Raw genomic sequence first — 16,634 nt, forward strand, 5'->3', positions numbered from 1 at the left:
AGGGCGTCACCACACATGCTGGACACCATCTGAGATAAACAAGTTTATCTTAGTCTCATCAGACCACAGGACATGGTTCCAGTAATTCATGCTCTTGGACAGGTTGTCTTCAGCAAACTGTTTGCGGGCTTTCTTGTGAGCCAACTTCAGAAGAGGCTTCCTTCTGGGATGACAGCCATGCAAACTGACTTGTTTCAGTGTGCTGCGTATGGTCTTCTGCTTCCGCAACCTCTAAAGCAATGCTGGCAGCATTCATGCATCTGTTTTTTGAAGCCAGCTTCTGCACCTGACACACAGCACGAGGACCTAACTTCTCTGATCGACCCTTGCGAGGCCTATTCCGAGTGGAACCGGTCTTGAAAAACCTCTTTATGACACTGGCCACTGTACTGTAACTCAGTTTTAGGTTGTTACTGAACTTCTTATAGCCTAGGCCAGGGTTTCCCGAATTGGGGTTCGCGAACCCTTGGTGGTTCGTGAGAGAATTGCAGGGGGTTCGTGAGTTGGTACACGGTATGCCTAAGAGTGTATTAATACAAAGAATTAATACAAAGAAAAATTTTTATTAAATTGAAAGTTTTTTCAAATAAATGCTACAGGTTTATACAAATGTGATGTAGGCTAAATGTAAAATCTTAAATGTACAAAAATAATTATATTTATGGGAAACCCTGTATTAAAAAAAAAAAAAAAATCTTGTGGAATTGCATTGTAAATTACAGTAATATGAATTTTTATCATTTGTTGAGTGTAATAACAATAGCTATGAAAATACTACTGAAACTTAGTACAAAATAAATGTTTTTAAAGTTAAACAAACAAATGTGCCATTAAATTACTGAAATGTTTACTTAAAATCTCAGGGGGTACTTCAAGTAAATAATTTAGGTCAAAGGGGTTTGGCTGACAAAAAAGTTTGAAACCCCTGGCCTAGGCCATCTTTGTGGAGAGCAACAATTCTAATTCTCAAATCCTCAGAGAGTTCTTTGCCATGAGGTGCCATGTTGAACATCCAGTGGTCAGTATGAGAGAATTGTACTCAAATCACCAAATTTTAACTGCTCTAATATAAGATACACAAATTTGTATGGTCCTGTGAAGCAGACAAAAACATGAACTTGATGAATGGGTCATGTGGCTTTACATGGTTAAATGATGTATAGCTGTTATCACTTAGGGTGTACTCACTTTTGTTGCCAGCTTTTTTGACAATAATGGCTGTATGTTGAATTATTTTCAGAGTACAGTAAATTTGTACTGCTATACAAGTTGCACATTGCCTACTCTAAAATATATCCAAGTTTAATTTCTATAGTTCATTTCTATAATCTATCTATCTATCTATCTATCTATCTATCTATCTATCTATCTATCTATCTATCTATCTATCTATCTATCTATCTATCTATCTATCTATCTATCTATCTATCTATCTATCAGTCTGTCATACTATTTATCATGCTACTGGTCTGTCATTCTATCACTCGTTCTGTCTTTCGTTCTATCTGTTGTTCTTTCTATCTATGTATTTATTGTTTTATCTATGATGTCATTCTTCAACGTTCTATCATTTTATCATTTTATCTGTTTTTCTGTCTTAATCATTTTGTTTTAGCGTTAATGCTTAACCTGGCCTGAAAACAAACAATGTCCCATTTACTTATTAGAAAACAAAGTAAGCAGTTAGTAGTATACATTAATAATAAGCAAAATTAGTATTACACATTATTTAAAAAATGTTTGTGAATTGTTTCCATGTCACGGTTATTATCAAACCTGTTCTTTAAAACTACAAAAAGTACTTACAATCACAGTTCAGAGTAAGAAAAGACTCAAATTTCACCACCGTTTTGAAGAAGTTATTCATTCATAAGTTATTCATTTATTTGGAAAGCCAACATTTTTTGAGAATGACCCAGTTAGAGCTTCCCATATTCCTCTTGTGCTCCTATTGGGCCATCCAAGCCTTGTGTCTGTGCGAATGAAGGGGTTTTCAATTCAGCATGAGACTCTGGAGGCATACTGTGGTTTCTGTGACCTTTAACCCCAGTTGTTTCCCTTACAGATACAGATCAAGGATGGTTGTTGTGACAGATTCCCTTCCTCTCATCTGTTTGAAAGTGGCAGTCTAGTAAACACGCCAGAGGGAGTGCAAGAACAGATACAGACACACACATATTCTCACCCACAGACTTGCCTGGGAGGTTTCAGGTATAAAGTTGTTCTTTATTTTCTGATATAGCACAGCATAAACTTAAGTGAAAAGGTGACCACTCAGCTCTGGTGATGGAGGGATATTTACACTTATCTCCTGCAATCAGCAGCCTTGTGACCTTTGGGATCATGACTGGATATAGGAGATCAGTGTTATGTTTTATAGCAAACATATATGTGTCATGTATTGTGTGTGATATACTTCACATCATGCATGATGCTGAATTGTGCAGAGGTGTGCAAAAAGCAAGTACCAGGAACAAGTGGGTTTTTACGACTGAAGGCCAGCTGTAATCTCGCCTTTAAAGATTTACAGATAAAAGCAGAGTGGCTTCTCTATTTCCGTAGATGGGGACCGTCTCTCCCCGGCTTTGATGTCGCCCTGTGGATGAGGGCTTCTCTCATGTGCTTTTCCATGGGCTTTCATCGGCACGCTGAGTGTGTATTATCTGCTGGAGTCATGCACCACATTATTGTCCTGCTGACTGCTGTGCTGAAATGCATAATCGTCAGGGAACAACAGAGCCGACACCTGCTTGCACTGAATGAAAGTGCTCGTAATGAATGCAGGGGTCGGGAATGCATCATGTAACAGATGTGGCTGAACACGCATTTCTGCTTTTAACAACTTCTGTTACCTGCTTTTAACAAAAGCTTTTAGGTTTACAATAACCTCTCTCTCTCTTTGTGCGATACTATATGCACTTTGTAGAAATGTGTTCGGCTTATCGTGGTTAGGAAAAGTTATAACCTGAAGAACTTCCTAAAGGCAAAAGCTTATATGTAGATTTGTTGTGATGGTGCATTGAAGCTTCAATACAAAATTCAATGCAACAAGATTTACTGCAGCATAGCAGTATAAATACAAAGCTTCCGTAATGTAAACTGACATTGTTTACTGCTAGTCTCCTCATTTTTTATTCTCTCTGCTTTGTTATCAATTTGCATTAGGCTTTACTGACACTGAAATAGAAAATGGTTGCTATTATTCATTTTTCCAAATAACTTATATGTTGTCAATAAAACAGGATTTCAGTGCTATTGCAGTACAGATACACATGCTTGGAGAAAAAAGAAAAGAAAAGATTTTATATATAAAATATGATGTTCTGTAACTGTGAAACATCCTCCTTTTTAGCTAAGTGAACTTTCATTGAACTGCCGAAAAAGTGTATCTCTGAGGGTTTTTGGGGGTCTTTATATTAGGTGTCTGTTTTTAACTGCCATGCACTTACATTACAAATAATGAATTGTTTGGTACAGTGTACTTATTGTGTACCTGTTGTATTGCAGATCACTTTTTCTGCTGTTGAGGTGGGATATGGTTAAGGTTAGGGCCAGGATTGGTTACGTTTAAGGGTGGGTTAATGTGTAGAGGTAGTGTTAACAGTGTAATTACAGATATAACTAGATACATTAATTAGTTATAATATGCAAGAAGGTATTTTTAAATATAAGTACAATGAAAAAACATGTATGCACACAATAAGTGCATTGTATTACATGATTACCTTAAATGTAGGAACATAGTGAAGACACTTAATATAAAATGAGTCAGAATCTTTTTTTCAGCAACTGTCTAAAAAATTAAATACATAGAAATACATAAAAGCTGCCATTTTGATTAATTTAACAGGCAAAAAGAGTAACAATAATTTTATTTTAGGTTGGGATTTGAACCTTAGTTGTGTATCACAAGACCAATGTTTTGTATGTAAGAGGATTTCTGTTTTATATGGATTGTGTGCAGTAGTAAACATTGTATTTATTTATAATAAATAGTAATATTACTATAAACTATGAATTAACAATACAAGTTTTGGCACAATAAGTACATATTTTTTTGATGTAAGTACATAGTAGTTAAGGCCACCTAATATAAAGTGTGACCCAAGTTATTTTTCATCTTTTATTTAACTTTCATTGCTTTGTTTAATTTGGCAACTATAACTTCTTCCTGGTGACAGATGAATTTACACCCAAATATGTAAAAATTTATAAAAATAATCATATAAAAATGCAACTGAGTGGCCTTGGATATTGCAAAAGTTCTGAGTTTTCTCCTTTCTTTTAAAGATTGATAAGCCCATTTATTTACTACTTTGCTTGATTATATGGTTAGTTGCATTTTATTATTTGCATTTAGCATCATTTTTCAGTGTTGTCCACCACTATTAGAACTAAAACACTTCTCTAGGAGTGTTTTCTGTGAAATTTGGGATCAATATTTATTATGCAGTTACTTTTATGAATTAATCTAGGCATTTCATTCTCATCTCTCATCATGTTTCTGATGAGGACGTATTGTATAGTGCATCAGTGTGCAGGACGTGTTTCGGCTTTTGTTTCTCAGGTCGAGTGTGTTTTGTTGTTGTTGGGCATGTAGCCATGTCTCCGGTCTGGCAGTCTGTGTTGACAATTCTGGGCCAAAGTTTCAGCCCGTGACCCAGTTTGTACGCAGAAAGATGGAGTTGAATAAATAATTGTAAAAATCTGATGAGAAATAGCTCACATTTTCTCTCTTTTTCTGCATCACTCTATTTTTGTTTCTCATTCGTTCAATTCTCTCCACAATCACTCCCTGTCAGCCTTGTTCCTCCAGCCTTGTTTTGTCTTGCTCTCTCACTCCTTCCTCATCCCTCGTTTCCATGCAGTAAGTAGCTCATGACATGAAGTCTGTTTAAAATGCTATTTACAGAGAGAATATTCTCAGGTGCTTTGAGCACCAACGCTGCCTGTCAGCGCTGTACTCGCACAGACGTGTGTGAGTGTATTTGTATGTATAGGCATGTAGGTGATGCTGTCTAAGTGGTAATTAAACATCAGTCTGTGAGTGTGTGGAACTCTGACACTCAAGAAACAGCTGACAGAGACAGAGAGATAGAGAGAGAGAGACTTCAGGTGAACCAACAGTGGAAACATCTTAACACAAAGTTTGCGAGAGTGAGAGAAAAAGGAAAGAAAGAGAATATACTGGTAACAAATGCAGCAACGCTGTTTATTCCCCCAGGTCAGCTCTTAAAGTGCAACAGTAGACTGGAGGGGAACATTTTTCAAGAATTATGAAGATAATGTTATGAAATTTTGCTAACAATAACCTTCTTGTACTTTCACACACACACTGAGCTTCATTTTTTAAATCTTGTAGCTCGCATGAGATGAAGACTGCTTATAAAGGCTGTTTTTACTTTACATTTTGAAATCACATGATGAGTCGGGTCTGATTTAATTGATGTGGACAGAAAACTGTTTCAAAGTCTGTGTGTATGAAGGAAAGTGATTTTTTAAATTAAAATTAACTTATGTTAATGTTATGTTAATAATTAAAATAAGTACTTCTGTTTTTGTTGCCGAAAACTGTACATGTGAGTTTAGTTTGGAGACTATATCATAAATTGTTACAGCAAAAAAAAAAAAAAAAAAGGCTGTCAAACTTTACATACCCCATGTCGTTCCAAACCAGTATGACCTTTTTTCTTCTGTAGAATATAAAAAATAAAAACGGTATTTGAAGAATTATTTGACTGTTTTTGTCCATACAATGAAAGTCAATAGGGTCCAAAAAACGTTACTTTCATTAAAGGACTGAAAAATACTGAGACATTTTTCGAAATGTCTTTGAAGTCAGGTTTAGAATGACATTAGGGAGAGTAAATGATCGTTTTTGCATGGACTCTGCCTTTAAAATGAACATAAGTCTGGCCTTATTTAAATTATTTTTATTATTCAGATCTCTAAATTATTTGAAATTCTTTTTGTCTTGCTCTCTGTAATTCTTTTTCTGTCCTTCCACTTTTTATGCCCTCTTTGCTTTTTAGGTATCCCCTTAATCCTGCCTCTCTCATTTCACACTCTGTGCCATCTTAGACGAATGCTAATAAGATCACTGGAGATTACCTGCTTTTCATTTTTAACCACCTACTTTTGCATTTAACCTCCTTTCGAGAGTTTTTTTTCATGCATATAGTAGATGAAGCTTCATTGTCATTCAAAAGGGTAGAAAAAGGGGAGGAAATACAATAAAGGACACATGGTAGGCAGATATTGACAGAGCCGATCCTTGAGTCTCTGAGCTGGACTATTTGATGTTTTCCAGTCGGGCACTATTCCTTTGAAAATGAAGGGGGGTTGTGCCTCCACCCCACTGTCTGAACTCCCCCCTTCTCCATATTATATCTAAGGGGGAAACGGGGGAGATTCAGGATTTCGATCAGTAGAGCTGCCATGTCCTTGAAGCAGCTGAGCCCCAGTAGCTCCTGATGCCTCCAACAACTGCTCAACCTGTTGTTGGCCAAAAATATTGAACAGGATTGTTTGATTGGAATCGGGTTCCTAGTGGCTTCTACTTTATCTTTGTTCTATTCAGCAACAGAAACTGAATGTGTTCTGCCAGGCTGAGTGTGTGCTAATAGTCGCTAGCAAACTCAGATGTGCTAGCATGCTGTTAAAGAGCTGTCCCATCATTTGTGGAGGCAAAGCCCCCTGGCACTACTTGACAAAAGCTCCCGTGTCCCTCAGGGCAAGGTCACGCCGCACAATTCACGAATCCCAAGTCAATAATGACGGGAGCTCAAAGCAGCTGCTATACAACATTAAGACAAAGAGCTGAATGAGTGAGAACATGGCAGCTCAGCAGGTAACACAGGTGTCGGGAAGCAGTAGAAGGTGTTGAGTGATGTCGTGGTGTTTTGGGTACACCATTTAGATTTCACAGCAATTATTGAGCCACGTTGCCCTTTAAGCCGATCTTTTTCTAGCCATAGGCGTTGAAGCCTCTCAATGGAGGCTCATATATGAATCAGTGGTTTCATGCTGATTCTAACCAAGGGAATATAGTTGGAATGAAAGAGACCCTACATGCCATGACTGAGGAGGATGACTGTGTCTTCATAATTTAAGAGGTTGAATATATTTGCTGAGATTTATAGGAAAGAAACAGCGTAGCGGATTAGCCTTGTTCAGTCACAAATCAGGCACGTGCAAAAGGGGGGCTTTGGGGGCTCAAGCCCCTGCCCTTTTTCAAAATTTTCGAAAAGTGCCCCTCTCAGACAAATAGCAATGATATTGTAGTCAATAAAACAAAATGCATTTGAATTATAATTAACATGACAATGTGCACAAAACGGTAACTAATCGCTCAAAAGTCGGAAAACTCCTGTTTATTTTTACATATCTGTCAAATCTGAGGCGTTGCTATGGTTGCATGCGTTTTGCTTGACCAACTGATATTCCACAGTCTGTTCAGAAACCGAGGCTCTCGAGCCATATATGGTTCTTTCAGTGAATAGATTGACGGAAGGAAAAAAATAAACCAAACAATATTTTAAACTCTTTTCATCAATAATCAAAGTTAGTGTGTCGATTTAATTAAAAATCCATTATATACTGTATTTTAGAATATTACATAATTCATCAATGCCCGTTTGTCATGTAGTAATACACCAACCAATCATGATCTGGCACATTTCATTGGACAATTATGTGAAGTGGAGCAGTCATTTTCCGTTCTTATTCATAAATCGGTTGAAAATTGCATGGGACATGCCTAATCAAAGAATCCTGAAAAAAGTATCACAGGTTTCCAATACTGCTAATCAGTGTTGGGCACGTTACTTTAAAAAAGTAATTAGTTATAGTTACTAGTTACTTCTCACAAATAGTAACTGAGTTAGTAACTGAGTTACATCATTATAAAAGTAACTAATTACCAGGGAAAGTAACTATTGCGTTACTTTTTAAAAAATGTTCAAATGTCAAATAACTTTGGATGCCCCCAATATTAAATATGTTAAATTAATGAAATGGACACCAAAAAGAATAAATTATTATTATAAAACATTCTACATTAATCTACACTATTTATCTACTGACACTTAGTACCAGTCAGTCAAGCATTATAATATAATATTATGATAATTTAATATTATATGATGATAGAACTTTAGTAATTAGAATAACCAAGTGAAGGCATATTTGTCATCAATATAAAACGCCATAGCCATAAGTAACGCCCTAAGGATCAATGAGCTGCTGGGTTCATGAATATTAATCACGTTGTCTGCGTTCGCTCGAATTGATTTGCTGAAATCAAAACAAGCACGATAATAGGTGAGAGCCAGCCAATGAAATTGTCGTTTGCGCATTAGTTCCGCCCACTACCAGAGAAATGAACAAAAAGGAAAATGCAACAAAGAGTATAGTTTACATGTAGCGCGTCAATTCTGCATGTTATGAAAGACTCTCTTGATCTGTATCTTTCTTTGAGTGCGTGTTTGTGAGAGAAAGCGACAGCGAGTCGTGCGCCTTCACACTAGAGTTTATGGTACGTCAAATACAGCTACACTGCGCATCCATTCAGATGAACTGAAAAATTTAATTCTAATAATATAATATAGTAACGCCACATTTTAATGTCAGTAACGGTAACGGCATTGTAAGGGGGGAAACAGTAATTCGTTTGATTACTCGTTACTGAAAAAAATAACGCCGTTAGTAACGCCGTTTATTTATAACGCCGTTATTCCCATCACTGCTGCTAATAAATCAGAACTGCATAAAATGTATTTTAAAGTATGACCAAAAATGACTTCTTGCGAAAATATAAAATAGTAATGTATCCAAACTTTTAACCTATATACTATACAGAGGCCAGTGAGTAGGTGCTTTGCAGGTAAACCTCACTCCCCTGAACTCCTTGTTAGCACGTCCGCTTCCCATGCAAGAGACCCGGGTTCAGGACCCATTACATACATATGTTTTTATTTTTTTTACATTGCCCCTATTTTACATTTGAGCCCCTGCCCCCGAGGAACTTTCTGCACGTCCCTGTCACAAATGCATTGTGAAAGAATACCAAACACTGTACAGCACCAGATCATCCATGAAAAGAATATTATGTTAAATAAGAACACTGCAGACAATAGTTTATCTGTTCTGGCAGATATTTGGTCAACTTTAATAATGGCTCAGTTTTTTTTAGTATTAATCTTTGTTAATATTAATTTTAATATTTACTAAAAATCAAAAGCATCTGTTGACATTTGTGAATGCACTTTAAGTTAATATTTAAAAATATTAATAATTTAATAATAATATTTGGTCCCACTTTATATTAGGTGGCCATAACTACTGTGTACTTACATTTAAATTAATAATTTGGTACAATGCACTTATTGTGCACATACATGTTCTTACATTGTACTTATATTGTTAATAATACCTTTATGTAATTACATCTGTAATTAATTTATGTAAGTACATTTATAATTACACTGTTGACCCATCCCTTAAACCTTAACCCACCTTTAAACCTACCCATACCACCAAACCTGTCCCTAACCTTACCCGTATCCCATCTCAATAGCAGCAAAAGTGTTTTGCAATACAATATGACCACAATAAGTACATATTTTTTGATGTAAGTACATAGTAGTTAAGGGCACCTAATATAAAGTGTGACCTAATATTTTTTTTAGCAATCTCAAAATGAATATCCATTTTTCATGATGTACATTATTGTGACTAAATTCACCTGTAACATTTAAAACAACATTTAACAACAAGTCCATTAAAATAATAGAACATTTTAATAATGGTCATTTATTTGTTATTGGCCATAACATAAAAAATAATTATCAGCCAGAATGTCACAGATCACTTTGGATGAAAAAAAAGTGTTCAAGAAAAAATCAAACAGTGGTTAAATGTCTAAGGTATATTTAAATTGATCACTGTTTGTTGAATCATCTTTGCTGAATTCTTCAGCAGAAACCTTCAGTTTAAGAGCAGCTTTTCAGTTTGTATAGCCAGCTGCCCTGTATTATCAGCATTCCCATTTGAAGTCATTTAAAACTTTTTTTCAGTGTCCACTGCTCATATTGATTCAGTGGGGGATTTTGTTATAGATATTTGAAATATAATTCATTGGAAAATGCTTGATTTTCTTACTCAGACTGGGCTATTTCGAGGTGCATTATAATGCAGCGTCCTTCCATTTAGTTTCAGTGAAATTATATACTTTTACGGAATTTGTTTGCTGTTTGTAAGATTCCTCATATACTATAAAGATGTTATCAAGAATATTTTTAAGACTTTGCAGTTGTCAGAAATATAACAGAACTTCTCTGCAAGACTGTTTGATGCTGGCTCAGCACAGCCTTGACTTAAAATGACTTAAAGTTTTGAAGGTAATATGAGTTATGTAGTTTGAAATGAAAGAAACTTTGTAAGAAGATTTTCTTTTGGAGAAATAGTTTTTTATCCCATCCTACAATTTTAAGCTGCTACAGTCCAAATTAAATTCTGTTTTTGAAAAAGTGCCATATTGAGGGTCAACAATATTTTGGGTCAAAGACTTCTTGCCTATTCTATATTTTCAGCTGAGGAAATGTCTGACACAAGTGAGGATACCTGATATTTTTTAATGGTCAGAATTTTAGATTTATCTGCTGCCATGGTTTGCCTGATTTTCCTGAATAGTTGACTGATCCAGAGAAGAAGGGGAGGAATGAAGTGGGGGAAAATAAGGACATGTTGGACGCCTAGTCACATAATGAGCTACAAGACATAGGCTGCAAGTGGATTAGAGAGATTGGTGACAAATTGTCCTTAAGTAACCTAAAGGCCGTCTTAGCTAATGATCAGGTGGCAAAGTTGACTCTTGCTTGACGTACATTGGGCAAGAAACCAGTTGTCAGCATGAAATCAGCCTTTTTTACAATCTTAATGCATGTACACTAGTGTTTAATATTTTGGGGTCAGTAAGATTTTTTGCTTTTAAGAAATTAATACTTTTATTCAGCAAGGACACATTAAATTGATCAAAAGTGTTTCACATTATTACTGTTTTTATTGTATTTTTGAATAAATGCTTTCAAAGACATTCAAAAATCTTACCAACCCCAAACTTTTAAACAGTAGGGTATTTGGTCTTATGTGAACAATTCATTGGTGCTTATTACATGTTAAAAATGTAATAACCCCTCTATCACAATAACTATTAAAGCATTGTTTTAGCAAATTAGCTTTCGTTCTTGATTTTGGTATGCGGCACCCACTTTTCTCAATCAAACAATTTCCTGATAGGAAAAAAAAAATAAACATCTTTTTTTCTGCTGAATATCCAATATCTTTCACAAATAAATAAATCAAATCATAGAAGTAAAAAGGGGCTGCAGCTGACATTAAAATCATTTTGACACCTCAAAATGCTGGATGTTGAGTTCTTTTTAAAACTCACAAAAACTGGAAAGTTCAATACGTTTTGGAGAAATTAGAGTTTAGAGAAACACCAAACCAACACTCACCAACCCACACACCACAGAACTCTCTGAACTTATTGCATTGTCAGCTTGACCAATGGCCATATTACATATTGTTGAGGGAATGGCGACTCAGAGCAGATGAATCTACTATTGAACAAAGCTATCAGACTAAGTCCTGCAAGGCTATATGTCATACTTTCTGCTAGAACAGAACATCCCTCTTCGTTCATTCCACCTCATTCACCAATTCATCATCCCAAACACACACACACACACACACACACACACACATACATAAATATTACATGTTAATTGGCACACTTAATTTCCCCAAGCACCTAAAATCAGGGTCTGCATGGTTAATAGTTAACAGCATTGTTTTCTGACTATTAGTGAAAGCAGTGGAGGTCTGTAGCTTTGCTTGCGGGCTAATGTCCTCATTAACATCGCACAGCTCACCTGTTCCTTCAGCCCGCATGCAGTCTTTGTTTGTTTTATCTTGCTTCATTGATTTATCCATCAGTGCTGCCATCCATCCGTCTAACCAGCCCTTATTTGTATTCTGCTAATCACCTTCCTAAAAGGAATAGTTCACCCCAAAATGACAATTTGCTCACCTTCATGTCATTCCAAATCTGGATGACCTGTATGGAATACAAAGAAAAAAAAAATTTGGACCCCATTGACTTTCATTGCATGGCCAAAACAGATTTTCATTGTATAGCCAAAGATTACAGATTTGAAATGACATTTTTGGGTGACCTATCCTTTCAAATTATCACTCTATTGTCACAGTATCATCTGTTATAAGATTCATCTAGGCTCTTTGGTTTCTTTTTGTTATGTTAATAATAGGAAACGGATTGACATGTGTGTTAGAGCAGGAAGACACTTATTATACCGTGTTTCCTTGCTTCTGTTTCACATACACTAACTCAGTCTCTTTGAAGTCCAGCAGAATGAGGAAAGGGGGCTCCTCTGCACTCATGAAGTATTCATGCCAGTGTGTGTGAAAGTGCATGCTTTGCACGTCAGCGAAGTGTGTTCGTGTGATTGAAAGAGAGAATGTATGTGTGCAGACAAGTGTGTGTGGAGCATGCTGCCTATCAGTGGCGCTTTGCACAGCAGCTGTGTACTGACACTGTGTCTGGGAGGGGAATGGAAAGGGGGCTGGGCTGAGGAGAGGAGAGGAGAGGGAGAGAGCGAGTGCAGCAAAGCGAGAGGGAGAAGGTGAGAGCGACTCACCAGATTGAGAGAGACGCAGAGAGTAGACGGAGAGGACCGTTGGACTTCTGCCAGGGTTTCCCAGCAACAGCAGAAGCAGGAATCGACTCTTTTTTCCCTCATCCCAGGGGATTTGCCTTTTCCACTGCCTTCCCTGGGAGTTCTGTCATTGGGAGAGTGGCGGAGAGGAGTGCAAAAGAGTGGAGGAAAGGAGCACAGCAGAGAGGGACGACGTGCCCCCGCCCAGCCTCAATGCAGAGGTGAGGGCTATCTTGGAGGGAAGTGGAAAAGTTGATCACAGTTTTGGGTTACAAACTTTTCCGACAGGTGACCGGAAGCGCTAAACTTTGGGAAGTCAATCGCTGGCGACTCGCTCCGTGGAACTACAGTGTGGCAGAAAGTGCTTCTCTGCAGGAGTGCTATGTACCTGTTCCAACTGCAGAAAACTTTTGAGGGTCATCATGAGCGTTTCTGACATCTGCTTATCGCCCCGCTCATCTTGTTGCACCTGTATCCACTTCCTCATCTGGGAATTTGCATGAAATGGACCCCTGATGACAGTGACAGTAATCACATCGCCCCGTCTTCCAGCAGACACCTCAAGTCTCCTGTCTCCAGCCTGCCTTTCGCACCCGCCCCGCCTCGCTCTCACATGTGCCGGGAGCTGTGTAGTGCTCTTACCGGGGTCTGGAATGAACAAGTTAAAAAGCTGCTTTTCTCACCGCTGTGATGATATGACCTCTGAACTGAGATAATGGATTGGAGAGAACTGTAAGTATAGTGAACTCGTTTGAGTTGTTAATTGACGTTATAAGCGTTTTTCAGTAGGATTTGGGTAGTTCAACTGGTTCTAGCAAACTAAAGATGTTGGGTTTGATTCATAAGATTTATTTGGATAAAATGTTTATGCAGTCAATATTTACTCATCCTCAACGCTTTTTAAACCTCTGAAGATATTTTTAAGAATGTTTCAGTTTTTTTGTCCATCAGTTGATTTCCACTGTGTTGCCAAAACAACACTTGAGATATTTTTGTCCATCAGTTTTTGTTTAAAATAAATAAATTCATACAGGTTTGGAATGACATGAGGGTGAGTAACATAATGGAACTCTCTCTCTCTCTAACATTCTGCTCCATTGTTCAAAAGCTAATTAATGTTGTAAAAGTGCTTTAGTAACCACAGTTGCATGGTTTGCTCTCAGTTGCAACCCTAAAACCTCACTTGCAGTAAAGCTAGTAGCAGCAACAGCAAATCCAGAGGGAGACTGTTCACTGCAGGGCAGGGAAGGGAGATTTAACAGGTGGGTGCATCTGGATAAAGCCCAGCCTAGCGTATCGGAGCTCACTCTACCATGCTGCTTTTCACCCACTCTGGTCACTCACCTCTGTTCGCTCCAGTCTGATATCTCAATCTTTTGTGTGTGTGTTACTGTGTCGTGCTTCATAAAGAGCTTGTAAAGCATTTGTCGTGCAGCCAGACGCGATGAATGCGGCTCTCTGCCCTACATGTGGGTGTGGGTCTCCTCTTTATGTTAGAGGAGGCGCTGTATGTGTGTGTGAATAGGTGAGGTGTGTGGAGGAGGAGGCAAAGAAGAGGCTTTGTCTCCATAGGTGGGTTTAACATTAATAAAACCCTCCTCCTCTCACTCAAGTATTTTTTGCAACCTCTTATGCGCCCTATTACAAGCTCTTCATCTTCACTCCTAGTCGCTCTCCCTCATTCACACCCAGAGTCCAAAATTAACACTTGACAAGTGCCAAATGAGAATAAAAATTAGCTTGGTGAGTAAACAAAATGCCCTGCAGTTAACATTTATTTACTTATACATTTTTACATTTTTTTATTTAAATATATAATAATATATAATAAATATATAATATTTTAGTAAATAATGAAATAATGCAAAAAATATATCAACTTAGATATATTTAATGTCAGTAAATTGTGCTTTGTCCCCCATTTAAACATGCACGTAGAGATAATGCTAAGTGCTAATTTCTTTCTTTAATCCGTGTGTGTTTGCACACACATCCCATCGCACCTTTTAATGCATGGCGCATGCACATTTCCTGTGGGGGCCTCCTCTTGTGTCCTTCATGGAGACTGTAATTACACAGTGTTCTCTGTGATTTTTCACCCCTGAAGAGGCTGTGCTGAAGGAGTTGGAGGGAGAGAGAGAAAGGATGTGAGGAAGAGTGAGGCATTTAATGAGCTCAGGCTTTTCTCCTCGAGCCCTTCAACCTCATGCTAACAGGCATAAAGACACAAACGTCTGCTAGAAAACACACACATCTTTAGGTATCTTGCATCTTTTTAATATTAAAAGACATGTATGGCCAAAAGCATGTGGACAACCAAACACCACAGCAATATTCACATTTTCATTAATAGGAATCTTGTCCTTTCTTAAGGTTCTGCTCCTCTGGGAATGCTCTCGACTAGATGTTGGAACATGAATGCAGGTTTTAACAGGAGCATAAGTGAGGTCAGGCACTGCCGTTGGGTGAAGATTTGACTTAATTGGAGTCTCCACATACTTTTGACTGTGTAGCTAATTATAATTACTTCAGCCTAACCAAAACCAAAAAAAATAAAACATTTGGCATTTCTAGAATAATGAAGACATTGTGTCTTTATGAACCATTTTCAGTCGTTTCTGATTGCACCATAAAAAGAAGGTTTTTCAGATTTAACTACCCATTGCCAGCAATCTTATGCCTGTACTTGTTTTGTGGCTAAAATAAATACTTTTGTCTTTTTTTAAACTTTTCTTTATATCATGGTTCTCTCTGTCTGTGAGGCTTTATGTACCCCACTTTATCATTTAATTTGACATATTTTTACATTTATTTTAATTTATATTTAATAATATTATTTAATATTTACACTACTGTTCACAAGTTTGGGGTCAGAAATATTTGTTTTTGTTTGCTTTAACTGAATCAAAAGTGACAGTAAAATATTTTTATATAATTACAAAAGATTTAAGTTTAAAATAAATTGTTTTTCTCATCAAAAAATTGTATCAATGTATAAAATAACAAGCAGCAAAACTGTTTTCACCTGTGATATTAATAAGGTTTTTTTTTTTTTTTTTTTTTGCACCAAATCAGTCCATTGAAATAATTTTGGAAGGATCATGTGACACTGAAGACTGGAGTAATGGAAAAATTACATTTGAAATATATTATAATACATAACAGTTACATTAAACTGTAATAATATTTCACAACATTTTTACTGTATTTTTGATCAAATAAATGCAGCCTTTAATTTTTTGAGTCACCTCATGTAGTTTTCTTGTGTCTGTAATCATGTTCTTTGCTGCTGGATTGTCATGGACATGGAAACTGTTACTCATCCATTCAAACTGTGTTCATCTCAAATCTTTGGATGACAGATATGGAGAAGTATCGCAATGCAGGTCTAATGCAGGAAGAACCTCCTGGACATGACTCCTTGACTTAACTTTTTGTTTGCTGCTCTTTCCTAGGGCTGCCCAGAAGCTGAACCTCTCCAAACGGAAGAAGCCTCAGCCGCTTCCACCCTCCCCACCTGACCCAGAAGAGCCGTTCTTCTACACTGATGGCTTCAGCGCTGCCCTGCAGCTCTCACCCCCGCCTGTGCCCCCATGCCTCCTCAGGGCAGGGTCAAAGGTTAAGGACAGTCCTGGGATGGGAAAGGTAAACTAAAAGTTTTTTTGTCTCTTATACCAGTTTTTGAGATTTTTGGATGCTAATGGTTTGTAAAATATTGAAGGTTGTGCAAAAAATTATTGTTATCTGACAATGAATAATAGGTCATCTTGAAACAATGTTGACCGCTTATACAGCATTTCAAAATTGTAGAGATTTTTTTCTTCTTTATTAATAAAATGACATCATGCATAAACCCCTGGTTGCCCTCTGCTTAAGAATGCCCCGTGGGTTTAT

The 16,634-nt window shown here is 37.1% G+C and overlaps 1 protein-coding gene across 4 annotated transcripts in view; it reads left to right on the plus strand.

Annotated features, from left to right (window-relative positions):
• The window catches only part of kif26aa (kinesin family member 26Aa), a 91,734-nt gene that overhangs the window by 51,775 nt on the left and 23,325 nt on the right, over positions 1-16,634 (plus strand). For 3 of the 4 annotated variants that reach the window (XM_058756779.1, XM_058756777.1, XM_058756778.1), the window contains one exon: positions 16,196-16,385. In XM_058756779.1, coding sequence (XP_058612762.1) covers positions 16,196-16,385 — 190 coding nt within the window. Of the gene's footprint in view, positions 1-12,718; positions 13,473-16,195; positions 16,386-16,634 lie in introns of those variants that run through there. The other variant, XM_058756780.1, reaches the window with a different exon arrangement.

Source organism: Onychostoma macrolepis, chromosome 20 (assembly GCF_012432095.1).
Source record: "Onychostoma macrolepis isolate SWU-2019 chromosome 20, ASM1243209v1, whole genome shotgun sequence".
In the NCBI taxonomy this organism is placed as follows: domain Eukaryota; kingdom Metazoa; phylum Chordata; class Actinopteri; order Cypriniformes; family Cyprinidae; genus Onychostoma; species Onychostoma macrolepis.